Consider the following 27296-nt stretch of genomic DNA (forward strand, 5'->3'; position numbering starts at 1 on the left):
GAATTCAGCCCAATAACACCAAACCCCATTAAAAACTGCAATTTACAACAAATATAAGAAATGTCATCATGAAACACTGACACTGGCAACACATCATTTCAATGATGTCTTACCTTAGTTTCCTGCCACCTTCAGCGATCTTGGTCTTATTCAAGAGTCCAGCCTTCTCCAGCTCCTGAGAGAGTGTGGTGGCAAGGTAGGTATGGTTAACACGGCACCAACTAAACTGTCACATTTTCATTGTTAGCACACTCCGGATGCCCACGATGCGCCCACGCGTCAAACTCGTCAATGTCTCCCAGTGCCGTCGGCGCGTTTGACGCGTCTGATAGGGTTTTGTATTGGACTGTAGCTTTCTGTATGGGGCAGCCGCGACTGAAGAGAAACACTACAATTCCCAGAATGCAACGGGAGATAACGTGGTCAGGAAGTCCGGTTTCCCTATACAGGCCAGTGTTATGAGATTCACAAAACTGGATTTATCTCGTAATCTAACACCAGATCACGTTCATGTTTAAAACAAGCCCTTCTCTACCGGCCGTTACAAAAGCACTGATAACCGCGATTGTAATTTTTCTGTTCTGAGTGAGAGAAAATACTATCGCACGGAAATTCCGGAAATACTCAAATTACATTTACTCAGATTACTTTTACTCCGAGCCTCCGAAATAAGGAAAAATCTATAAAATACCGTGGCACAATATACCACAATATATCACATTTTGTATCGTATTAATAAAAAAAGTGCATAACTGCATATTGAATGATACAGGTGTGTGAATGCAACTGCAAAGTTGCATTCACTGCATAGATACAACTGCATAGATACAATTCTTTTAAGATTTCATTTTGGGCTTTTAAGCTTTTATTGGTATAGGGCAGTAGACTGATAGGAAATGTGGAGAGAGATGGGGAGTGACACACAGTAAAGGTCGTCGGGATCGGGATTCGAACCCGCAACACGCTGTCAGGCTGGCATACACTTACTGCCGCGCTGCAAGCTTATACATTTGCTATTTTTGAAAAAATAATATAAACTCTTGAAAGTATCTGAACATTTTGAATATTTTGAAAACACTAATGTTCTCTTCTGGTGGTCGCTGGCACAAAACATGTTCAGATGGGGATCCACGGCCAAATACATCAATGTCATGGTTGGACCCCCAAATCAATGTTGGGGTCCTTGAACATTTGGGAACCACTGATGTATTGTAGGCTATACATTATCTCTCACTCTATTGACAGTAAAATGCAATGAAACAGCAGCAGGTAGAGGCAGAGTCTCACCGGTGTGCAGCCCTCACTGTCTGGGGAGCTGTGAGCAGGAGAAGGAGGCTCCACTATGATGTCCGTCACATAGGAGCAGTCCCTGCACTGCTGGACCAGCTGCATGTACAACACACTCATTTAGGATACATGCAACATGCAATACAAATGTTTGAAAAGGAATACAAATCTTTACAAAATAGAAGATCTATAAACTCACAATGCGTTGCATTGCGACGCATTGTGAGCTTGTAGAACGGCTATTTTCAAATAGCCAAAGTATATATAGAGCTGAACGCACAATCAGGCACATGAACAAACTGTCAAGAATGAGAAGGATCCAAGGCAAAAGGAATCGCTAGCCAAAGTAACTAGTAACTCAAATTTTCAAATACATTTTCAAATAATTGTAGTGTTGTAAAAAATACAATATTTGCCTCTGAGATGTAGTGGAGTGGAAGTAAAAGTATTGGAAATTGGAAATACTCAAGTAAAGTAAAAAATACCTAAAAAGTGTACTTAAGTACAGTACTTGAATAAATGTACTTGGTTACTTTCCACCATTGCGTGTGTGTGCATGTGTGCATGTGCGTGCGCGTGTGATATGTGCACACGTCAAGGGAAATAATGAAGAGTTCTAGGCTAGCTAACCATTGAAAACACTATTGCTGAGCAAAAGGAAATAGTTGAAAGACACTGTTGAGTGAAATAAACAGTTTATAGACACATGCTAAAAGTTGAAAGATACTGGCGACCAGCTGAAAGACATCGATGAGTGAAATGAGCTTTTGATAAGACACTGGCTAACAGTTGAAAGGTACTGTTGAGTGAAATAAACATTTGATAGATGCTGGCTAACAGTTGAAATATACAGTTGATACAAATAATCAAGGACATGTTTAACTACTAGATATACTGTAACAGACACTAGTTTTCTTCATAAAATGTGTTTTTTTAAATCTTTTTCATTTTCCCCCCAAAGTAGTTGTAATGCCAATTCAAATTCCCCCTTGTGTAAAGTGACAGTCACTGCTAAACACCTCCTGTTTGTCTTGGGGAGGGTGTGTAGACAACAAGAGTCGAGCGAACTTTGCCTGCCTTATTCTCACAATGGGTGGAAACAATAGCAAAGTACATAGGACCATCATCATCTGTGTGAGTGATTAAAGACAACTATGGTGATGGATCAATCCCATTGTGTTTGTTTGTGTTATTATAGAATAAAGTGACTAAATGTTCATGTACCCTTCTATTTCCTATAAGTTAGGTTTATCTTTGAAACAGTCGACACCAGCGCCCTCACTTCTCACAGCTAACACTGACAGACTCATGGGAGACAATGTGGGGTTCAGTGACTTGTCCAAGGACACTTCGGTGGGTGGGCAGGAGGAGCCGAGATTCGAACCGCAATATACAATGCAAACGGATCATTGGACGACCCGCTCTACCTCCTGAGAAATAACCACCCCATACACTATTTTTACACTATTTTTATGAATGAATAGCTTTATGAATAGTGATAAAAATGTATGCAGCTGCATATACTGTATTTGTTTATGCAATTATATAGTGTATATATACTGTACCTTGCCATTCCCAGGCAGGAACATGGATTGGGAGTGGCTGAGTTGCTGCCTGTTGCCACAGTGCTGGCCGTCGTTCAGTGTGTCAGAAGATACAGCACGCATCATGCTCTGTGCAAGCGTAAAACATCACAGTCAAACATTAGGGTCAGCTGTCAAAGGTTAGGGACAAACATTTACAGTGCACTAGATATAATGTGTGCACTATAGATTAGAGAGCTGATGCATCTTGTTTTATTTCTGGTTTAATATAAACCTGAATTATTTAATTGACTAGAATCCCCCAGGGGTGTACACTAGGCCCCTTTTCCCCCCTAAATCAAATAAATTCTGCAAAAACAGCAGATCTACAAGCTCACAAAGAGTTGCGTTGCAGTGTTGTGAGGATGCTAGGTTTCATGTGGTTATAAGATTAAATGTCCTTTATTATTTTTCAAGGATGAAACGAATGTTCATCAACACGGAAATATGTTCCACTACTGTATTGCCATGGTCTTCTGCTGCACTATGACTATGAGTCACAGATTCAGCATGAATTTCTGAAGTGTCTTTTTTCTTTCTCTCATTTCCTCTACAGCCAGCCTGTAGTAGTGGGTGACATGATTAACTATGGTTGTCCCTCACTACGCACCAGAACAGAATATGTAATTTTTTGCCATGCAACACTTGCAAAACTAGTCACGTGATAACATATATATTAGCCTCGAGCATGGCTATAGTAGCCCTGATTCCACCAACAGTTTGATTCTGGCTCTTGCTTCACTACAGTTTCACAAAATGAATATTGCATTGGAGCAGCAACAGTACTACTCTACTCGCTCTATAAAAGCGATGTACATTATGAAGGAATTGTGAAATCTAATAACATGAGGTGACGCCACTGTGTGGCACTGTCACGTCACTGAACTGGCATGCCATCATGCAATGCATGCATATCCTTCGACATGAGTGGACAGATACAGATTATTGTCACGTTCAGCTTGTTTTCATTTCATTCACATGAATATAAAGAATAGTGGAAAAGCAACAAAAATAGATATATTTCTAACCATAACATGCATTTAAAAAATAAGATTACATTGAGGAACGAAAACAGTCTTAAGAAAGACCAGAACAATATTCAACAGGTGTCTCAGGACCAAGCAGTCTCAACTCCAAATAAAACACCCATCCCAGTTATGTGTGTGCTCCCATAGGGGTCTACATTTAGTCCCTTCCCTTTTCTCTCTACTACACAAATCTCTTTCTCAAAAATAGCCGATCTACAAGCTCACAACCTGCTATTTTTGCTAAATGTTCTAAAAAGATGGACTGTTTTGCCATGCTTGATAGGCTGTTGACATACTGCAGTAGAAGCTGCTCTTCTGTTGTGAAGTTAAAATCATTGTGCTCCAATTCCCAGTAACGGTTGATTTGTAGAGAAACAGGTCGGCACAGGTGCACGTACTGCCTATGTACGTACATGCAAGCATGCAAACGCACATTATGCCATGCACAATATGCACGCAGAATTTCATCCGTCGTCCCTACGACACATTCACAGGACATGATATAGTGCGTTTCCAAATCCCTGTAACCTACTTTCAATAAATACCCCTCCTAATGTTTCATGCCAGGAGGATTAGCATTAAGTGCCAAATCTGCTCCTTCGTTAACCTTTTAAAACCGGCAAAGCAGCTGTGTCATTTTAGATTTTCAACGTTGGCTATTCAAAAATAGCAGACATACAAGCTCACAGCACGTCACTTCAATTTGGTTCAATTCGGTTCAGGGAGTCACACAATCTCGGCACAGTCGGCAGCACCGAGTAGACAAATTAATGATGGTATCCGCCCCCGAACCGCTGAATGACGTCATATAGTGGTTTAGACAGAGTCGGAACGAAATAAATTAATCTCTAAAAGTGGAGTATGCATCAGCCGTTAGGCTGTACTGATACATATTGAGTCGACAGACATGTGGACACTGGACAGACACACTCGGTCAAATGTTGGAGCAGTAGGCACCGCTCAAAAAACATTAAAACATCTTGAAAGTGTAACTACTGGTTTAGAAGGCATTTGTAGAATTGACATAAGCTCTTAATGGGTTCTAAGAGGAGGCTGTTAAAAGGGCTTTACAACAAACTACACCCGCACCCCACTGTCTGTGATGCAACATGTTGCAGTAACAACTGCCTGGACAAGCACCTTTACCTTGCACCATGAGTTGCTATTTCACCACCTCAACACTGGCATACACGCTGATCTCACAGTCTATGTGCTGTCCTTGCTTTAAAACATGTTACAGTAATGCAGAGCAGATCTAACATCGAGTTAGATAGTTAGACACTAATTAGGAAATTGCCCTCCAGCAAAAAAAAAAATGTTGCTCTTCCCTAAAGGTATGCAAGGATGGGCGAGGTAAAGCAATTATCTCTAGGATAATTTACATCATCAAACAAATAAACAATATCATATGAGGAAGAGAGGAGACAGACAGTTACAATAAAGTATAGGCAGGCCAAGTCCACTGTGAGTGTAATTATCATTAACCAGAGAGCACAGTGTGACCAAATGGACCCGTAAGGGTCCTATTGGTTCTACTTGTATACTCTCAGAGATGACTTAATGCTGAAGCTATCACAGTTCAGAAGAATCTGTTATCCAGAGCGACAACAACTGCAACTGTAGAAAAAGCTTTTCCTTGTTCTGCAGTGCACCACAAACAAACGGACATCAAGAAGTGATACTGAAGGTCATACAGAGTGCTCACCTCAGAGAAGTGTTTTTGTATTTTCTTCAACCACCTGAACCCTAGCATCCCTCCTATTCTGGGCATGTCATAACTCATAATAGGCAAACATTCGAATGCGCGAGAATAGGTGAACACAACTCGTCGCGACCCACCGCGTTGTGAGCTTGTAGATCGGCAAAAATGTTAGCCTATTATCACCCAAATGACTGTAGGATTGGAGTGGTTACAGTATGTGTAGATACTGTAAAAACTGTGTGGCATACTGTAGAGAGAGGGATTCTCAGTTTCTCACCTGGTTCGTCTGCCACCCACTGTCAACATTCCTTGAATGGCTTCCAATGAGGAAATCAGGAGACAGCTGCAAAGGGTCAGAGACAGAGAGGGACATAGAGAGACAGAGATAGACAGACAGAGAGACAGGCAGACAGAGAGAGACCCACAGAAAGACAAAGACACAAAGAATGTGAGAACGAGACATACAATGGCAGGAGAGGAAACAATTTCCTCATCACTAGATTCTAATCCCCTTCATGTCTCTATTAAATCCACAGAATGTTGAAAGACTTGCGTATCACCGTGACAATGCACCTCTTCTCGTGGCAACTGCCGTTCTATGCGAGTAGAAAGCAACTTAACAGAGATTTTCTTTTTTAGATTATTATTGTTATCATCACCAATCGGAGCAGTCTGGATGGTGACTGTGAAATGCAAATATCAAAACAGGATGCAGAGAAGTGTGCTGAGTAAAGATCAACCACAGGGACTGGGCCAACACCCACAGTAACATCCGAAAAAGCCCTATCTGCCCGGCCATACACCCACCCCGATAAACATGCACCCAGACTACTCTACATTCTGCCAGCTCAGATGGGTTTATTCTGGGGAGGAAAATGTTGGTTAATGTACCTCCCCCACACAGTACATGGGGACCACTGACAAACACAGGCCATCTCATCTATTGATGCTGAATGAAAATGTAACAGTTCCCACTGAATGCTATAGTTTCTCATTGCTCAGTAAATGTGAAACATGGATGATGTCATCATGTGCATGTCATTTCTGGCTAATTAATTGCTCGTTCAGATGCATCCAATACGTTATGTTTGAGTGATCGAACAGTCAAGTCAGCTCATAGTGAGAATCACTATGAAAATTGATAATACTATATGACAGTGACAAGCCCATGTAAAAACGTGCCAGCAGTCAGTTCAAGCATACTGGTAATATTCTTAAAAAATGTGAAGACATCAGACATTCCCAACAAAGTAGAAACTTACAGCAGTGGGGCCCATCATCGTTTATTCACCAGCGTTGTAAAATCCAAGCCAAAAAAACTGACTGAACGTGGTTGATATTCTGCTGGGTAAAAGTCCTCTGTAGCTTTGAGTCATCTGAAAGTCTGTGTGTTCCTTCCATCTCTCTGTAAGCTCTCTGCGTGCACAGCTAACGTACTTCCCCATTCTAGAGGGAAGTTGGCTCTATCAGCACCTACCATCATTGTCACAAAACCAGGAAGTTGTGACCAGCCAAATTATGAAATTAACTTGCATGCATTCTATTGCGATTATAGTCAAACTACTTTACTGTAGACTTTTGGTTTAAGGGTGCATACAGCTGCATCCTTGTTTGCAAATGGCGAGGAATTAATAATTGTGAAATTGGCATCCGTATTTTGGGTATATCATCATTATAGGAGATAATTTGATAATTGTCGAAAATTGTAAAAGAAAAAAATTAAACTAGCAAAAATATGTGACGTGTTGTGAGCTTGTAATTTGGCTATTATTGCTATTAATTGGCTCAACAAAGTATATGGGGCATCACGCTCAGAAGGTATAATGCTGGCCACCTTGGAATTGTGGTTTCTTGCTCCGCCCCCCGGCTCCTCCTGGGTGCATGTCGATGTGTCCTTGAGCAAGACACCTAACCCCAGATCCACCACAGAACTTTGCATGGTTTCCTCTGCCGTCTGTGTTTGAATGTGTGAGTAAATTGGTGAATGTGATGTCAAACACTTTGGAGAAAGGCGCTATATACTAAATGCATCATTTTATATCAAGAGGCTCAAGTGGTAAATGTACATGCTGATATCTATTAAATGTAAGATATAGGCCTAAGTTAAAGGGCAACTTCATTGCTTTTAAACCTGAATGCTATCGTTCTCTGTGTTATGTCATATCATGTCCTTATAATAGCTCAAAATAGAAAGGTTGGGGTAGTCCGGGGTGGCACAGAAGTAAGTCACTCGGCCACCATCACGGATAACAGTGCTCAATTCCCAGCCTATGGCGGGAATTGACACAGTGGACAGTGTTTGTGGATGGGATGCTAGTGAGGGATCTCATATCCTTGTCCTTGTCACTGTACTAGCGACCCCTGTTGGTTGATTTGGGCATCTGTTCAGCGAAGAGGGGATCTGTGTCAGAGAGTGAGTGAACCTACCCCATGCACAATACGTTCTCCCTATGAAACTTTTCACTGTAAGGTGAAAAAATGCAGCTGGTGACTCCATGTGTATTGGAGCAGGCACATGGTACAGTAGTCTCCAGTTCTCCTCCCTACCCTGGCCAGCACTGGGGGGATTGGCAGTGACATGGGTCCAGTACACATGGGGAATTGGCAATGACAGAATTTGCAACAAGTTCTGCAGTAAAAACTGAGACACATTACATAAATGTGAGTATGTGACCCATGTGTGTGTGACACATGTAATGCTACAGTATCATTGATTGATTGGCATGAATGAGTTGTATTGGGAAATAGCTGCACACAAAGTACAGATATATGATCAGCCTCGGTCGGGTCTGTTGCAAGACTGAAATACCCAGTGACTCCGGGAAACAACACAGATGATGTGTATGAAGTGTGTGCATCAGCAGATATTTTGTTAACTATATTGGCATAATAATGTGTGGCTGTCACAAAAGACACACCACCTCGTGTCTCACAGCAGACCAGTGTGCCTCGGCACAACGTTTGGGAACCATTGGTCTACAAGAATGTGTTTGTTATATCTGGTCATACAATGAGGAATCTGAGCCTTTCATACTGCCCCAAAGAGCTCCTGTTCATCTGCATTAGATCAAGAGGTAATACATCTTATTATTTTTTATCTTATTTTCTTATTTTATTTTTTGTTCTCTGTATAGTAGTTTATTTTGTTGTTGTGTAGGTGATGGGTTTTTGCACTTAAAAAAAAAGAAGAAAAAAAAAAGTCAAGATGTCCATACAGGGCCATGACATGTAACAGAAAAATATGAATAATGACAGTGAATTTGTTGGAAGATATGTTACATGTTGAATGACTTTAATAAAGTATAAAAAAAAGAGGTAATACAGCACCTTATTCAGTGATCTGAGAAGGGGTGCCGTGGGTCAGTAAATTACAGGGCGACCAGAAGGATCTAATCCCCTTTTTATTTTTGCCCCAGCTCAGTCTCACTCCCGCCTCTAATCTGGAACTATGTTCCAGATTATATGGTGCTCAGGGCAATCTCTGAACCCTGTCTGATGGGCCTGGTGTGTGTGTGTGTGTGTGTGTGTGTGTGTGTGTGTGTGTGTGTGTGTGTGTGTGTGTGTGCGTGCGTGCGTGCGTGCGTGCGTGCGTGCGTGCGTGCGTGCGTGCGTGGTGGGGGGGGGGGGGGTCCCCAGTTAAAATATAATTATTTTGGGGGTCGCGGCCTGAAAAGTTTGAGGACCACTGCTGTATACTGCCATAGTGCCATAGTCTATACATACCCTGTGCATGGTGCCGTTGTGGCTCCCAGAGAGTGGTAGTGATAGATGGCTGGTTTCCCTGGGCAGTGTTTGTGGTTGCAATTCACTGGCCTAGAGGAGAGACAGGAAAACACAGACCATCAAAACCTTCAACCTGGCGTCTCTATTTTTAGGCAGGGAATTATAGGAGGAAAAAAAACATGTCAGGATCAGTGTCGCAAGATTTAGCAAGAGAAACAATGTCTGAATTTTCTTAAATTGAGACCATTCATACTCCCTGGAGCAATAACCCCAACCACTGAATGACCTCATGACCTTTCCTCTAGTAGTGCTAGACTGGATACCAGTCAGTTGGGTGGATTACTGGATTAATTTATAATCCCATACATAAGATGTCTGATTCATCACTAGCATGTATTAAATACCACAACTAGGCACACTGTATTTCCATGGGTTAATTTCAGTATAATGCTAAAGGCCAAACCAGTGGGCCAGGGTGAGACCAACTACATTCAAACCCAAGTATGAATCTCCACCTGCACTAATATGTATACCAGGGGTCAGCAAACTTTTTGAAATGAAGTGCCATGTTTTTATTTTCTAGATAGTCAGTGTGCCATGTCAACATACATTTTAATGACACACCATAAATTCTGACATATTTTGATTGTCAGGACATTGTTATAACCATCATTAGACTCAGAGCAATAACCATAGGGAAGTAACCCACCTATCTCCCCGACTCCCTCCCCAGTCAAAGTTCAGAGTTTTAATCAATGCAAAATGATGTGCAGGATCTAATTTAGGTGACTTTTTTTTAATTGACCATGTTTAAAACAATATTTTATTTTCAAAATATAAATCCTCTCTCTCACAATTCTGTCAGTGTGCCAGTGGTCACCCTCCCCTGTGCCAATGTGCCAAGGTTGCCTACCCCTGATGATGATTGCGGACCGGTGATGCACACTGATTGTGCTGTGAGCTTGTAGATCGGCTATTTTCAGTGTACGACACCGGCTTGCAACCAAGTACAAATCAAACCTAACCCAGTCCACAACTCAATTACATAAGCAAGGCAAGATATAGGTGCATAGTTTAGCCATGCGGCTGTATTTCAGCTTTTTATCAATTATTTTCATATTTTTCCAATCTTTTCTCCCACTTTAGCCATTCACTGTAGTTGTACTTGTTGCTGCTGACCTCTACTGGTTAGATGTGACAGCTCTGATTCACTTAACTTGTTTCAGAAACCTTCTGGTGAAAACATTTGCAGACAGAGTGACATATAGCCCGGTCGCGCATTGTCTCGTCTTTGCATTGACTTTGTGTGTAATCGCGCCGCTTGAACTATCCAGATTTGAACGCACCTTTATAGGACCAATACTGATCCATGTTTTAACCCACTGCCTATCTCTGACTCTTTGTATGCTTGAAGAAGAATGGAATAAAAGAATAGCAATAATAGTACAGACTCAGTGGTGGTGGTGGTGGTGGTGGACAGCAGGTTCTTGAAGTAATAAGGTCTTTATTGTCCAGTGTGGATACAGAATCATGCTGTGGTATTAAGTTGAAGTAGTAACTCTATCAGCATACAGGTTGGAACAAACTATTACTTGGAGAGCAGATGCACTGTTCTGTCCAGACAGAGGCCCTCCCTGAGTTAGGCCAGGCCAGGGCTGTGAGTTGGAGCTAGGGTTAGGGTTGTGTGTTAGAGCTGGAGCTAGGGTTAGGGTTGTTTGTTGGAGCTAGGGTTAGGGTTGTGAGTTGGAGTTGGAGCTGGAGCTAGGGTTAGGGTTGTGAGTTGGAGCTAGGGTTAGGGTTGGGTGTTAGAGCTAACCCTAACCGAGAATATATCGAAACCAATATTTAGAAACAATAACAGACGTACCGGTAATCTTGCTCATGTAGGTAGGTTAATCAAATAATCGAGAAGCAGTTTTTTGTATCTCTTATATATCAACAAATCTATGTAAAAACATATTTTATAATAAATTCAGTAAATCAATTAGTCTGAGTAACCACTTAACCCTGTATTTATACTTCGTTGTAAAATGGTGCTGTAAAGAAAACCGTATAAATAGCTGACATACAAGCTCAATAGAGTTTATACTGTAAATATGCTACTTTCACTATTTACGTATAAATAAATCTGTTCATTAATCTTAATCGAAGCAAAAGTTTGACATGATGCTATTGATTTGAAGTCATAACCCTACCCTGAGAATCCCTCGATGCAAAACAGGTGTGTAGTCAGTCCAACACACACAATTCCAATGTGTTGTGTGTGTTTGCTTCAGTCTGGGAAGTGGGAACTCAAAGTACATACAGTAAGACACCGAGAATAATGTGGGATGGGAAAGGGGAGAAATGGCAGCAAAGCAAAGAAAAATCTTAACTGCTCTGGCTTGTTATACTTGTCTATCAGGAATAAAGATATTTAAAGTGCCTCTGGGGGCACCACCTCCATTCTTGTGTAGAAACAGGAATTCGGTTTGGTTCCTCCCCTACCTTAGTCCACTTCCTTCGCGACCTGGCGTTTACCAAAAAACCTAATAACAACGGTGTGGGCCAGTGGTGGGCTTTGCTGTGTTCACTTAGAGGTGCCGAAAGTCGGGGGGACGAAGATTTACTATTCTGTCCATAACGGCACATAACTCAGTAACGGCGCTGAGTCGGCTCATGCAACCGTCGCAACGCGCCAGACAGCGACTCGCTCGCTACTGCTCGCTCGGCGGTGTCTCAAGTGGCTCATGGTCGCCTAAGACGGCATGCCTCCGTTGTCATCACAAAAAACAAGCGTTCCTTTCCCTTGCAGCCCCCCACGCGGCGCCCCCACCGTTGTGTTCAGGTTCGTTGGCAAAAACGTGCACGCCTTCCTTCCGGGTGCTTCTGTGTTTATTCTAGCTAACAACCACACTACATCTTTAGGGCAGTGGTGCTGACAGATTCTGACATATTCTGTTAGCAGAATCTGTCTTGAGAGATTGATTAGTTTGCTTAAATCAGCCATCACCCTGCCCACAGTAAACCCTCTCTGCTGACAACTCCTCCTACTATTCTACCAGCATCATCATCAGTGTTGAAAAAGACAACACCAGAGCCCTCCTCTCTAGTCAACCACCTGCTCCAGCCATACATCCTCCCTACACCTGCAGCCTCATCTAGTGGCTTCGCCATGCATCCATCAACACGGTTGGGATGCGGAACTGGAGGAACGGGATCCAACATTGAGGAACCGGAATCGGTTCCATCACAGTTCGAACCGGTTCTGAAACAGGTTTATCACACTGTCAGAGCTGGTACAGTACAGTATGTGCCAGGACTTCACTTGTGCTATACAATTACAATAACGGTGGATCTCAAACTGTTTAATTTCAAGGACCATCATAACTCTCAGAGTTACAGCCTGTAAGGGTCCATTTGGAACCCCATCATTATAGAGAACCATTAAGGAGGGAATTGTTAAAATCCTAAAGGTCCAGGTGTCAGTACCCAGCATTGGTCATGGTTATCTCTCTCTCTCTCTCTCTCTCCCTCTTTTCCCCTCTCCTTCTCTATCTCTCACTTTGTTTCACAGGATGGCGATCTATTCTGTGGAAAGCTATGGACCAGCAGAGCCGAGTTACAGAAGGCTATTACAGACCACCATCATAAGGAGCTGGGACAGCCTACACGGAAATGGTGATAATTAAATTATCGCCAGTGATCACAAAGTACAGCATTTAAGGAATAATAAACACGATTGACTCAATCAGACTAGAATCAACTTTTAACGAATGACTCATTAGAAAGTACTTTACTAATCACGTCTTCACAATCTATTAACTTTTTATAAGTAATGTAAACAGTAACTCATTAACCACTTAATTAATTACTATGCAATTAGTTGACCGGAGTCCCCAGGGGCTCTATACTTGGCACCATTCTTTTTTCTCTCTACAACACAAATGTCTTTGCCAAAAATAGCTGATCTATAAGCTCACAACGTATCACATGGAACGCATTGTGAGCTTATAGATTTGCCATTTTTGCTAAATGTTCTTCTATTATAACATGCCCAGAAAAGGGAGTAGGGACACTAGGGTTCATGACTGGATAACAGTTTCTCAAAGACTGATCTGCAATTTTTAAGGCCTACTGGCCTACTGTAGTTATTCTAAAATGTTACCCACTGCTGTAAAATACTTTGGACTAAACTATCTCTCTACCCTAAGCAAGCTTACAGTCTTTCTAAATGAAGATAGCCTCCACATAATCTTAAGAAAATACTTGCTTGGGTCTAGCTCCCTCTTGAGATGGAAAAATGCCTCTTCTGCTTTATTCAGGAGTACCGGGCTTGGAAAAACTATTGCATGCAGGGGTTTCCCAAACCTTTTCAGCTTGGGACCCTAAGGAGAAATTTGCTGTCTCCCTTAGACAGCAAAATAAACCCAACCCAAACGAAAAGGGGGGTGGGTTGTATTTGAACATTTCTGAAAAGTTTTTGGGAAGATATTTGGGTAGCACTTTATAATGAAGTACCTCAATAAAGGCTAATTAACAGCTAATAAGGCACTTATTAACAATGAATTAACAGCTAATAAGGCACATTAAGTCCTAATAGTGCATTTATAAACCCTTTACTATGCACTTATTATGAGATCAATTAACACTAACAAATCCTTAATAAAATCTTTATTATAACAGTATAAACAATTAATTAAGCCTTTATTGACACTTTATTAGGCAATTTAAAGCCACCTATTCTAAAGTGGGAACACAACGGGTACACCCGCCACTCTGACATGTCGGAAAGGAGACATGTCAGAGTGGCGGGTATACCCGATGTGTTCCCACTTTAGAATAGGTGGCTTTAAATTGCCTAATAAAGTGTTAATAAAGGCTTAATTAATGACTTGTTGTTGTTTATACTGTTATAATAAAAATTTAATTAGTTGTTAATTCATTATAATTAACTCGTTAATTACGGTTTAATAATGTTTGAATAAGAGTTAATTAATTGTTAATGTGCCTTATTAGCTGTTAATTAATTGTCAATAAGTGCCTTATTAGCTGTTAATTAGCCTTTATTGAGGTACTTCATTATAAAGTGCTACCATGTATTTTTGCCCATAAAAAAGCAACCCAAAATGAGTCAATTTAAGGACTTTTTAATACATCTACAATGACAAATTATATATTGGTCAAATTGTCAAATATTAGAGGCTGAAATTGTGAAAATAGCCGATCTACATGCTCACAACGCCTCGCAACTATTTTCACAGTAGAACCATGTTATACAAAATGTAATTCCTCAACTCTTAGTGCTCGTCAGGGTGGGGGGTCCCCAGTTAAAATGTGATTATTTTGGGGGTCGCGGCCTGAAAAGGTTGAGAACCACTGTATTATTGCATTCCAGTTCTTGTACTGCACCTTGCTGGATGCCCGTGCTCGGGCAGCACGGCGTGGGGGTTTCCAGGACCTTTCCTTGGTGAAGCTGTTGACATAGTAGCATCTCCCCGTGGCCAGATCAGAGTACTGCTCCCATAGGTCCATCACCTGGCACGGCTTCTGTCCTGGGGCCGGGCTGGGGGGCTCCGGTTGGGACAGTCTCTTCACTGACTGCTGGACGTCAGTGTACAGAGGAGAGTCCTGCCAGGACAGCTGGGAGACGACTCCCAACGACTCTATCGGGACCTTTATTCACAGAGAAGAGGCAGGAAGACCAACAGGCGAGATGGGGAGGAGGAATGGAGAAGTGAGCAGCATAAGACAAGGAAGAGAATGAAAAAAGATGTGCACAGGAGTAGAAGGGCATTGGGGTTGGACTGTTTGTAATATATACAGTGCAGCAGAAGTACAACAACACAGTTCACCAAAGTTCAGTGCCATGCACTCTCTATGGAACTGAACTCCCAGTCCCAACCCACATCAAAAAAGCCCCCATCCTCTCCTCTTTTAAAACCGCCTTCAAAGTTTTTTTACCTCTGCATTTAACTGTTGTTAGGTACCTTCCCGAGGAAGACATGCCATGTGCCATTTTTCAAATCGGCCTCATGATGTCGCTATAGCAGGCCAATTCGCATTTTTACCTATAACTTCACCGCTCTGTGTGTGTGTGTGTGTGTGTGTGTGTGTGTGTGTGTGTGTGTGTGTGTGTGTGTGTGTGTGTGTGTGTGTGTGTGTGTGATATTTACAGCACTCATTGTATGTTGTGTAGTATACTATACAGTATCTGTATGTTCTTGAAATAAGCCATGGTGCAAGTGCACATGTTGAGCCAAGTGTGGAGTATTAATAATACATGCATGTGTGTGCATGTGTGTGCGTGTGCGTGTGTCTGTGTGTGTGTGTGTGTGTGTGCATGTGTGTGTGTGCGCGTACGTACATGCGTTCGTGTGTGTGCGTGCCGGGTCATGTATGCACATAACATGTTGCGGTCACACAACTGGTGCAGTCAACAGCAGAGGATGACGTTTTAACCAACGTAATCAGAGAAAACCCGTGAAATCATCTAGCAGTGGAACACAATGAGAGAACCCATCCAGACCCCACCACCTCCCACTACATGGCTGGATTAAAGTCACACAGCTTATAGAGAGCTACATGCTCAAGCGGATTGAGGGGCCTAAATCAGCAGCTATGGAGTGGGTGGGGGGGGGGGGGGGGGGGTGGCACGTGAGATGAGATGAGATAAACTGAAGGGATAAATATTTATTGTATAATAATGTAACATCATCTTTCCATGAAACATAGCTGAGATATAACTGACTGACTGCATGCCATGGCGGAGTTGATCTCACTTATGTAAGTCACAGACAGTCAATCAGATAATGACGTCTGTGTGTGGGTGTGCGAACATGCGTACACGGGCGTTTGTGTGTGTGTTTGTGCACATGCATGTGTGTGCACGTGTGCAATTAGCAAGTCTAAGTGAGGGGATGTGGTCATAGAGTCACACATACAGTCGCACACTGTTATTACATAATGTCAAGTCTCAGTTCAAACAATACCAATAGGTTGTAGGATACATCAATGCCTGTGTGTGTGTGTGTGTGTGTGTGTGTGTGTGTGTGTGTGTGTGTGTGTGTGTGTGTGTGTGTGTGTGTGTGTGTGTGTGTGTGTGTGTGTGCGCGTGTGTGTGTGCGTGTGTACGTGTATACTTACACACGTACCGTATGTGTGTGTGTGTGTGTGTGTGTGTGTGTGTGTGTGTGTGTGTGTGTGTGTGTGTGTGCGCGTGCGTGCGAGCTTGTGTGTGTTGAGACTGCGGCTAACTAAAACAGATTAAGATCTCTTGAGGAAGTAAAGCTACCAAAAAACAGCATGAACACAAGGGGGAAATTCTTTCTGTGGCGTGTTAGTTTGCTTTGCTGCTGCCTGCTGGTTATGTGGTACATTATTATGAATTATGAAGGGCTTTTCTCTGTACACAAACAACTGGAACTCATGCCACAAGTCAGTCAAGCTCCTGACATTTCCTGGCGACACAACCCTCCTTGGTATAATCGACACACAGGTTTTCCTATAGATAGGAATACCGTATATAGGGTCTATAGACCCTATAGCTTCCTCGTTTATTTCTGATAATGATGAGGCACCTTAGCATGTTAATTCATAAGATAAGGCTACTATATACGACAATTATGAATTATCTACTTATTATTATTTTACTACAATCTAGCGTCTGCACATAAACTAGAGATTACTTCAGACTAAATGTTGGAAAATCGATAATAACAGTGTGAAAGGCAGCCGCAAACAGAGGGTGTTTTAAAAAGCGATCAAAAAGAACTAAGAGTGGCGGCCGACCTGCAGTTTATATGATATAAATATAAATATTATAATTACGTCCGTTGACATCAACATCCCTAAAACATTCTGTCACTCGTGGGACTAAGAGCTAATGGGGCACGGCCTCTGACACTTTTATGGTGGCATCTGAAAGCATGTGACAATGACAGTTACAAACTGGAACAGATCATAATGGTCCACTGAAAAGGTCATCAGTTCCCACAGCCTATACCGAACTTGGCAAAACAGCCTTTGGTTTTAGTGCTCCTTTTAGTTGGAACGAGTTACAAGGCATTTTAAAATTAGAATCCTTGATTTCTTTGGGACGATTCAAAAATCTGTTTTGTATAACATAACTTGTTTTGCTGCTGTTCTTACTTTTACTATTATTGTTGTTGCTTGTTCTTATTGTAATCTCTGCATTCTTGAAAATGAGGGCCTGCCCTCAATGTATTCCCGAGAAATAAATAAAGGTTGAATGAATGAAAATGCACCCTGCTGTCTCTTCAGAACCTGTACCAGTCCAGGACTGAGAAAGTCCACTACCCTTCACTGACAAGTCAATTTAATAAATGTCTCTTAATACTGATTTTCAGTGCAATGTACCCATCATACTGCAACAACTTCCTTGTATGAGCCAAAAAAAAAGAGTAATTCTGTTTCAGAAAGAGTACAATTTTAAATGGATTTGAATTCATAGAGGCTTTTTCCTTGAAATGGAGTTCAAGGAAAATCATTAGTGTGTGGGTGTGTGTTGTTGTGTAAGTGGGTATGCATGTGAATATTTTAGTACTTCATGGAAAATGGGGGCCTTGTGACCTGGATGTGGCTGTAATAATCCTGCTTACTACTGTAGGCTTAGAGACACAAGGATTGGAGACATAGAGAAAGGGAGAGCAACAGAGAGACGGAGAGAGAGAGAGCGAGAGAGAGAGAGAGAGAGAGAGAGAGAGAGAGAGAGAGAGAGAGAGAGAGAGAGAGAGAGAGAGAGAGAGAGTCGCGGCACTGCTGTCTTGCATCATAATATGGCTTCAGTGCATAAAGTGGATTGTAGATGACCAACCGGTCATCTATAACACCAGTCGTCTATGACGTACAGTATATGATGTATGAAGAACTCTATGACGGTGTTCACTTCCGTTATGAAATTGTTTTTTTACAACAAGGGTTCATATTTTAGATTTTAATTAAAGAAAATAAAAGATGAGTGTTAAAATGTTTTAATTTACTCCTTTCTATCATTTTAGAGATTTGAATGATTTTGATTTCAGTGGCTGGGGGCATGCATACAAGTGGCTAAATATGTCTTTTTACACACAATTCCCAAGATACACTGCAAACTTTCAGGGCAGATGTGACTTTTGGGGGCTAGTAGTGTTACTGTAAATAGTAATAAAGAAATCGCAGGCTTATTGTGTCTAAAAAGACATATTCAGCCACTTGTACGCATGCCCCCAACCACTGAAATCAAAATCGATAAACGTGCAAAAACAACTAACATTTTCTTTTCTCTAATAAAAATCTAAAATATGAACCCTTGTTCATTGTGGAAACTATTTCCCCCCAAAATACAACATACATGAAAAAATAAGTGGAGGTGGCCTACTGAAAGCATGCATACAAAGTTTGGCTCTGATCAGTTCAGTGGTTTGAGAGATTTGGTACGGACAGACACACAGGCCCTCTCAGGAGGATCTGTGTAGATGGCTAGCCTTTTGCAGAGCCAAGCCGTAAAAACATTATAACATCTTCTAAGGTGACATAGTTACACTTATGTCATCGCAGTGATAAAAAATGTGTTGCACCTCAAAGAAGGATTATCAACATAATATGAACTGACTTACACCTTACATAAACCTATCATCACAGTACCACTCAGTAGTCTGGTTTCCACTACAGAGCAAAAGAAAAACTCTCTGCTGTCTGTTCCTTTTTATTGGCGCCAGAAATGATTGGATGGTTAGATTACAGTTTAAATAAATCAAATTATAAATACTAAATCAAATACAGTGTATCTTTAATAAAACAGTTTGAGCCCTCGTTCCTGTTAAAGCTAATCCTAGACTTATTTGAACGAATACAATTATTATTTTTGTGTTATTTTACATAATCTATATGGCAGAATGTGTCAGTACAATGTAACTAGCACATCTACAGTGGAAGTGGTCTCCCTACTCTTTCGTTGACACATTTTGACACTGCATTAGGATTGGGGTAGCACCACAGTATGACACCTACTCGTTAGCAATGTCAGAATAGTTATCTAAAGTAGATTGGACACTGGATGACATCTTTATTGTAGTTTAGACATCAGTGCAATTACCTCTCTCTGAGACAACGGACATAAAACCTAAGCCCTGTTCTAACCCTGCTTCGGAAAGCACACTTCTGCGTACATCTGCGTCTTTGACTCATTACCTGCAGATGGTTTATCCTGCGGGAAGTGTCCGCCATGTCCCACTGGCTGCTCGATTTCTTGGACATCCTGGGACAGGTACGCCCGCTGAACCCGTCGTTCACCTCATCGTACGGGTTCTCTGGCATGGTCTCGTCGGGCAGGTTACTGGAGCTTCGACTTCGGATTATGGTGGGGACCACCTGCTGTGTCTTTGGAGCCGCGGGGGATGCGGTGGATCTGGACACCAAGAGGTGGCCAGAGGGGGATGTGGCAGATTTGGGAAGAGAAGAGAAGGTGGACCCAGAAAGGGGTAGGGTGGGGAAGTGACCCCCATCCATGCCGGTGTTGCTGTAGTACATCCCTCGCAAGGCACTGCTGGAGGTGAGGTTTTCCATGGAGCGGCAGAAGGACCTGTTCACTGTGGGAAAGGCAGAGTTTGGCATTTTACAAAGCAACACAAAACACTGGCGACAGTTTAAATTAAAACCTTTCAACCTTGTCCTATATTGGGCATGTACGCAAAACGTTTTTAAAAATAGCTAAAATAGTACATAGTAGTAGATGGGCTATTTTAGCTATTCGGCATATTACACATTTGATAGCGCTTAACCCCTATATTATGTTGACTGGGGTCAACCCCCCAGAGGTCTATACTTGGTTCCCTCCTTTTCCCCCTCTTTCCAAAAAGATCTGGTCATATAGTATTTGACTATTTTTGCAGAAAATTCACCAATTTTGACATACCCAGGGAGGCTTGGATTTAAGTTGATAAATAGTCATTTAGACCGTCTGATATAGAGAAATACAGTAACAACAGATACCACAAACACACTGCAATCGCACACTTTACGAACACACTCTCTCAAGCTCATATTACCATGGTTGCGTTCCTTGTATTTGCGCTCTGTGGGGCTGGGAGTGAGCGACACCCTTGGTGGTATCCTGAGGTTGGCGTTCAGGGAGGTGGACATGACCAGGCGCTGTGGTGAGTGCATTGGCTTGATGAGCACCTGGGTGACGTACGTGGCAGGGACATAGATTGGCTTGGTTTTACTCGCTGCACCTATCCTCCGCACCTGTGAGAGGGAATGGTTTTGCTATTAGTTGCAAGGGTGATAGATACATTGCTTGAGGTCTCGATTCAGATTGTAAAATGGAGTGTAAAATATATTTTGGCCAAAATGTATTATTGAAATATTTTGTGAACAAACATAAATATTTTAGTATTGTCCAGAAGTCACTTACTAGTCTGGTGGTCTCTCCGGCAGGTGCAAGGTACACTCTGTACGAGTGTGATTTGGACCCGCTAAAGACACCACAACACCAGTGGTAAGTTCTGGTACAATCTTTTGTCCTTTTCGCCAACCAAGAGTGAACACAAACAAACAAACACTCAACAGTATGGGACGGCAGATTTTTCAAATTTGTGTCCACTTTTTGTATACTTCATATACAAAGTGTGTAGGTTTTTGAAACCAATACGTTTAGTATTTGAAATACATGTATTAAGCTACTCTGAAAAAATAATAAAAAAAAACTTCTTTGCACCTGCCACCAGTCGGTGTTGGTCTTCTTCAGGAGGATGAAGCGCTCTCCCTCCCGTATGCAGACCTGCTTCCCGTCTGCCCCGCGGTAGCTGTAGTCATACTGGGCCTCCAGCACCACCGTACCACTGGGCACCCCGCACACAGTGGGGGGCCCCCTGGTGGTCACCGGAGTGGCTGCACCGGGGTGCTGTTGGCCCAAGGAGCGACGCCCGTTGCCAGACGACAGCATGGCTGCCCAGTCTGGCCCGGCTGTTCAGCAACCCTCACTGGGAGTGGCTGGATGATGGTTGTTGTTGCTGCTGCTGGTGGTGCTGGTCTCACTGGTCTGTTTGGCAAGAGGCACCTGCGACAGAGGCCTGACCAGTGCCATGCTCTGGAAAAACAGCACAATAGAGGGGGAGGGGAGGAAATGTTTTTGGACAGGTCACTATAAATGAAGAGGTGAATGTGTATTGAGAAAGATTAGAGGGAGGAAGAGAGAGATGGGGGAGGGAAAGAGACTGTAAAGTGAGATAGAGAGACTGATGGGGATACTGGTTGTATAGGGCTGCAAGTAGAACTGATACACCCCTAAATAGTTGTACTGTACTGTATATTAAAGGCTATGGTTATATTGAGATTTAGAATAGAACAGAACAGAATAGAATAGAATAGAATAGAATAGAATAGAATAGAACAGAACAACACTGGCATGTAAACCAAGTATAAATCAGGCCTTACTTTGCAGCAAACAACTAAATGCAAACAGTTGAGTTGTGACCCTGATTGAGGAAGTGGTTGTTTTTTGTCTCATTCAAAGGTAGCAAAACCCATCCTATTATGTAAAGAATGGAGTCAAACAAAGCCAGAACTGTGTTCTGGGGAAACAAATTAGGCTAATTACCCTTAATAGCCCAGGACATAATTAATCTCATTGTTCCCACAAACAATCCTCCATGGCCATTTCGTGTGCAAGCTGTTCATTCTGACTTTTTTATGTTCATGAAAGAAACCAAAAATAAAGCTCGCTTTGATTCAGGCACATAAGGGGCACACAAAAGGCTTCACTGCCTGTGAAAATACCATGATTAAACAAAGAGTTTAAAAAACAAGAATTGACACAGTCAATATAAAATCTGGTGGAATGGTGTGGTGAACTACAATTATTTAAAACTGAATTTAGTAGTAGACCTGTGGTAATATATTGTGCTATAGTGCTTGCAGCCATGTCAGAAATAGTGGCCAGTGGTCTTTTCTACCTCCTCCCCTCCTTATATGCTCATCCTGTCATTTTCTCCTTTTTGTAGTTTTTATTTTTCACTAAAATAGTGTATTACAAAAGAAAAAGTTTTTACAGTGTAAAAAAAAAGTCTATTACAAAAGAAAGTGCGGAGCATCTGCTGTACACAGCTAATAGTCCAGTCATTATATGAAAAAACCTAAAACAAATTGCAATAGTACTTACTATACACTACACTGTAGTGTTTAGATGAATTCTAGCTTGATCTAACCAAGATCACTACATAATCACATACATGCACAGATATGCACTTTCAATCTATACTATAATTTTCCGAATGTCTGAGTGAGTGTCTGTCACAGCGTTTCTCCTCAATGGCTGGAGCAATTGATCTGAAATCGCATCACCATTAGCATATGAACACACCTGACATAACTGTGAAGCCCATTTGTCACTTTCACAAATCATATGCTGTATATTAGCATTTTTATGGTGTATCTATCTATTCTGCATCTAGCATGAGGCATATCTATTCTGCATCTAGCTTGAGGCAACATGTTTAACCAGCTCTCTCTGTGTGTGTGTGTGTGTGTGTGTGTGTGTGTGTGTGTGTGTGTGTGTGTGTGTGTGTGTGTGTGTGTGTGTGTGTGTGTGTGTGTGTGTGTGTGTGTGTTGTCCAAAAATCATGCAGGTCGGTACACAGTATCTCTGTAGCCATTAAACGGGTATTTCTTACATTGATGCTCCTACATATTATCATGCCAGCACCAGTTAAAGTTACTTTCCATCCCTCATGTGCACACATCCCATAACTAGGGATGGAGCCCGAAAACCGGGTCCATTACAAACCCGGTTCTGAATTTATCGAGACCCGGGTATCAATAAGCTTTTGGCTTGTCGAGCCTGTTATCGGGTCATGACGTCACGTCATGGGCCGCTATAAGGGGCCGGGACGGGAGGTTGCGTCATTGATTGCTGTGTTGTTTGCGAGGTGCCGTTGAACAATGGTTATGGTGGAACGCGTGAAACGCTCAAGAGTTTGGTTACATTTTACTGTAAAAGACAAGGGGAGAGCCAAATGCAATATATGCAGCACGGTTGTTTCATGCTCAGGAGGGAACACTTCTACTATGCAGAGGCACTTGTCCTCAGTGCATCACATTAGACCCAAGTGCAATACCTTTGCATGTCTGCGACGAAAAACACCGCCGGTGCCGTCGGCTGTTGCAGAAGCGGGACAACCGTTCTCTTCCACCCAAGGTATGTGGTGCTTGAAAATATTAATAGTTCCATTGATAATAATCCGTTTGGGTTACTCAAATCCCTGCCATAGAGTTATATTTCACTCCATACGAATGAATCTGTGGCGTCGCCAGCGTGATGTTGCCAGCGTGACGTATTCAATGTGCGACTCAGTCTACCGAAAAGAGCAGATCTACAAGCTCACAGCGCTGTGTGAGCAGACTCGTTGTGAGCTTGTAAATTGGGTATATTTTGGTGCGTGACACTGTCGAACTATGACTTATACGTTACACTTTTAAAGAGACGGTACACAACATATTTAGTTTCTTCAAATATATCCCAAAAGTAAAAAGGTTACTTTATTTGTCTGTAAGAAAAGTACTGCATTTGAATGGCCTAGTCAAATGTGGTGCAATGGACATTTTGTTGTTGCTTAAAACAAGGAAGAAATAATGGAAAATAAATAAATAAATAAATATGCATTTTCTGTTTATAAAAGAGTGAATAGTACTGTAAAATTATACTATAGCCTATACTACATTTATATTTACGATTATGATTATAAATCATAACTATATAGCCATTTAACATTAACACTTATTGCATTTATAAATGGCTATTTTATAAGATTAAAATATGTCAAACTTTTGTCATCTTCGTTTATTTTTAGATGGTGATCAGCCCAAGCTTTCCCCAGCAAGCAAGACCACAGCTTCTCCTCCATCTCCACCCCCTGGCCCTCAAATGGCACCAAGCCCCTATAATCAGATTCTGGCCTCCAGAAAGATGGCACCAAACAAAGCAGATGAATGCCACAGGGCTGTCACTAAGTTTGTGGTGAAGGGGCTGCATGCCTTTGCCACAGTTGAGTCACCCTGGTTTAGAGAGATGACTAATGCCCTCAATCCACGTTATACCCCTCCCTGCAGGACTGTTCTGTCCAACACCCTAATCCCTGCATGGTATGAAGTAGAACGACAGAATGTCCTAACCGAGCTCGAAAATGTGGCAAAGGTAGCCATTACAAGTGACGGCTGGACGAGCATAGCACAGGACCACTACATCACTGTGACCACACACTATATCAACCAAGGCAAACTTCACCAAAAGGTTCTCCGGACCAAAGCCGTCTACCAGGCACAGACTGGCGATACAGTGGCAGTGGAGATTGGGGATGTGATGGAGGAGTTTGGAATTGCACACAAGGTGTTTGCAATTACAGTGGACAATGCATCCAACATGTCTGTTGCTGTGAAAAAGCTGGACCTCCTCAAAATTGGTTGCTTTGCCCACACCCTCAACTTGGCAGCACACAAGGTATACTGCATTCCCACAGTGACCCGGTGGGCAGCAAAACTGAGATCAGTCATTGTGTGGATGAAGAGATCTACTATGGCCAAAACTGTACTGAAAGAAAAGCAGGTGCTCCTCAAACTTCCTCAACACACCATGATTCTGGACGTCAAAACCAGGTGGAACTCTCTGTTCCTGATGGTTGAAAGATTCCTCGAACAGTATCCAGCTCTTCAAGCTGCACAGCCTAAGAAGAGCGCCTTGGAGGAGCTGTTTGCAGAGGAGGAGCAAGAGCTGCTCACAATCCAGCCAAACAAGGTGACCACGGCTCAGAGTGTTCGCCAAGAGATCATTCTTTATAGAAACCTACCTGCAGTCTCTATGGCAGAAGACCCTGTCCTGTGGTGGTGGGGAAGGAGAGGCACCCTGCCACTACTAGCTGAACTGTCCAACAGCTACCTCTGTGTTCAAGCCTCCTCAACTCCCTCAGAGAGGGTCTTCTCCACTGCTGGGGATACCATCAGCCTGGAGCGATCCAGGCTGATGCCTGACAAGGCAGACATGCTAATCTTTCTTCAGAAAAACACTTAGCACTGTGCTTTTATTAGTAGCACTGTGCTTTTATTAAAAGACTATTTTACAAAAAAAAACATTTATTTTCTTTAACTTTGAGTTTGAAGGAGCAATTTGTTGTACATTTATTGCATGTTGCATGTTGTGGTTAAATGGTGCATGTTGTTGAATATGTTTTATTTTTTATTTTCTTGTTTGATTTTTAAAATGAATGCCCAGAAATGTAATGTATGTAGACCTTTACTGAAGCACAAAGCTCAAGTCACTCACTAGTGGCCAATAAAAGAAAAGCTTCAGAATTTATTGTTGTCTCAAGTCTTTCCCCAAAATATTAGAAAAAGCTCAATAGTAGGCTCGATAAAAGCCCGGCTCGATAAGCATGATCGATAAGGTGCTCATTATCAATAAAAATTAACGAGCTCCATCCCTACCCATAACCCACACACTGCACATCATTTCGGAGCTCATATCTTTGAACAGGTAAGGGCTAGTACAGTATAATCCACAACAGTCCTATGGATAAATGAGCAAATAAAACATGCAGACCACCATCATCACCAGCAAGTGAATGAGACAACATAGTCTACTCTGACTTGAGCCAAAACAGTAACAATCAAACACTACCTTAAAAATAGCAGCTTAAATATGTGGAGATGTTGTGCAGAATATACAATCACTAATCAATAGCAGCAGTGCTCAAGCAAATGTGCAATAAGAGTCAAGCATGTGTACATAGAAATGGAATAGGAAATAGAAAGGAAAAAAGAAGCAGTAGGGCTATTATGAATGGGTGAAGAATGAACATGATTACATACAAAAATGAGTGCATGCAATCAGAACTTTGTTTAGTTAGCTAAAGTATTGAAAACAATTAAGCGTTCTGTCTGATAATACATCTACTGTACAAACAGGCTAGATCTATAGGCTATATGAGATTGGCATTACAGGAAATTCTTGTTTCAACAGCAATTCAGAGTTTTTAACTACATCTATGATCCTGTGAACATTTTGAGAACTAGGACTGAATTTCTGAAACAATAATATTGTGATGCCTACATATTGTTATACATGTCCTTTAAGCCCCAATGAGCACCAGGCAAGATGCATAACACTTAACCACTTTAACTCTGGTGTCCTGGTTTGGGGGATTTGAGGGGAGCATCATTGCTATAATGGAAGTAAATCTAGACTTTTTGACTTGCTAGCTTTTAGATTATTTTTGCATGACATAATCATATGACTAATTTCCATACTTTAGATAACTAGACACATTGTTGCAACACACCAAACCATTCTTCATATTGATTTGGGAGCCCACACATGACATTCATAAAGTGCTATCATGTGTCACTAGTTTGTGCTTGAAAAGTTACCTATGCTTTAATAATGATGTTGGATAAGAAAGAAGAAAGCCAGGAAGAAGATGTTCTGTTGCTTGCTCACCCACATGGTGCACCTGATCCCCAAGTTATCATACATCACTTTCTTCCTTGAGGGTAACGTTACTATCTCAAATGTAGCGCTGTGTATGTTTTGTTGTTTTTCTCTCTCTCCCTGTCTGCTCAACGTGTGTCTGTGCCGAAAAAGCTGATCTACAAGCCCATATCGGATCACTGATTTGACACGTTATGAGCTTGTAGATCAGCTGCAAAACCTGTAATATGATTGGGTGGAACCCCTCGAGCCAATCAGATTTCAGCTAAATTTTGGACTATTCCAAGGTAACGGGGGTATCACCAGTCTCCCCCCGTGTCAAACACTCAAGCTCATTAAATGGACTGACCCATCATCCCAGTTCATTCTCAGGTCAGACAGCCAGGCACCGGGCAGCGCGCATCCTTTGATATTGGCTGCGTGACACCCGACAAGTAGAAGCATACACACTTGCACAGGCAGTGCGCACTCGCAGCTGAGAGCTGTAGCAGCTAATTAGATCGTGTGTCTCACTC

At 42.0% G+C, this 27296-nt stretch overlaps 1 protein-coding gene across 1 annotated transcript in view; it reads right to left on the reverse strand.

The window, feature by feature from the left end:
• arhgap9 (Rho GTPase activating protein 9) overlaps positions 1 to 21249 on the reverse strand; it is a gene marked incomplete at both ends in the record, with an annotated part of 37625 nt that extends 16376 nt beyond the window's left edge. The window contains 9 exons of the mRNA XM_080728226.1: positions 114 to 175; positions 1288 to 1386; positions 2853 to 2960; positions 5878 to 5943; positions 9324 to 9413; positions 14715 to 14978; positions 19494 to 19891; positions 20351 to 20549; positions 21022 to 21249. Of these exons, the coding sequence (XP_080584352.1) occupies positions 114 to 175; positions 1288 to 1386; positions 2853 to 2960; positions 5878 to 5943; positions 9324 to 9413; positions 14715 to 14978; positions 19494 to 19891; positions 20351 to 20549; positions 21022 to 21249 (1514 nt within the window). The remainder of the gene's footprint in view (positions 1 to 113; positions 176 to 1287; positions 1387 to 2852; positions 2961 to 5877; positions 5944 to 9323; positions 9414 to 14714; positions 14979 to 19493; positions 19892 to 20350; positions 20550 to 21021) is intronic.
• Positions 21250 to 27296: the final 6047 nt, after the last annotated feature.

This window comes from Nannobrachium achirus (assembly GCF_963921795.1).
Source record: "Nannobrachium achirus genome assembly, chromosome: 6".
NCBI lineage: Eukaryota > Metazoa > Chordata > Actinopteri > Myctophiformes > Myctophidae > Nannobrachium > Nannobrachium achirus.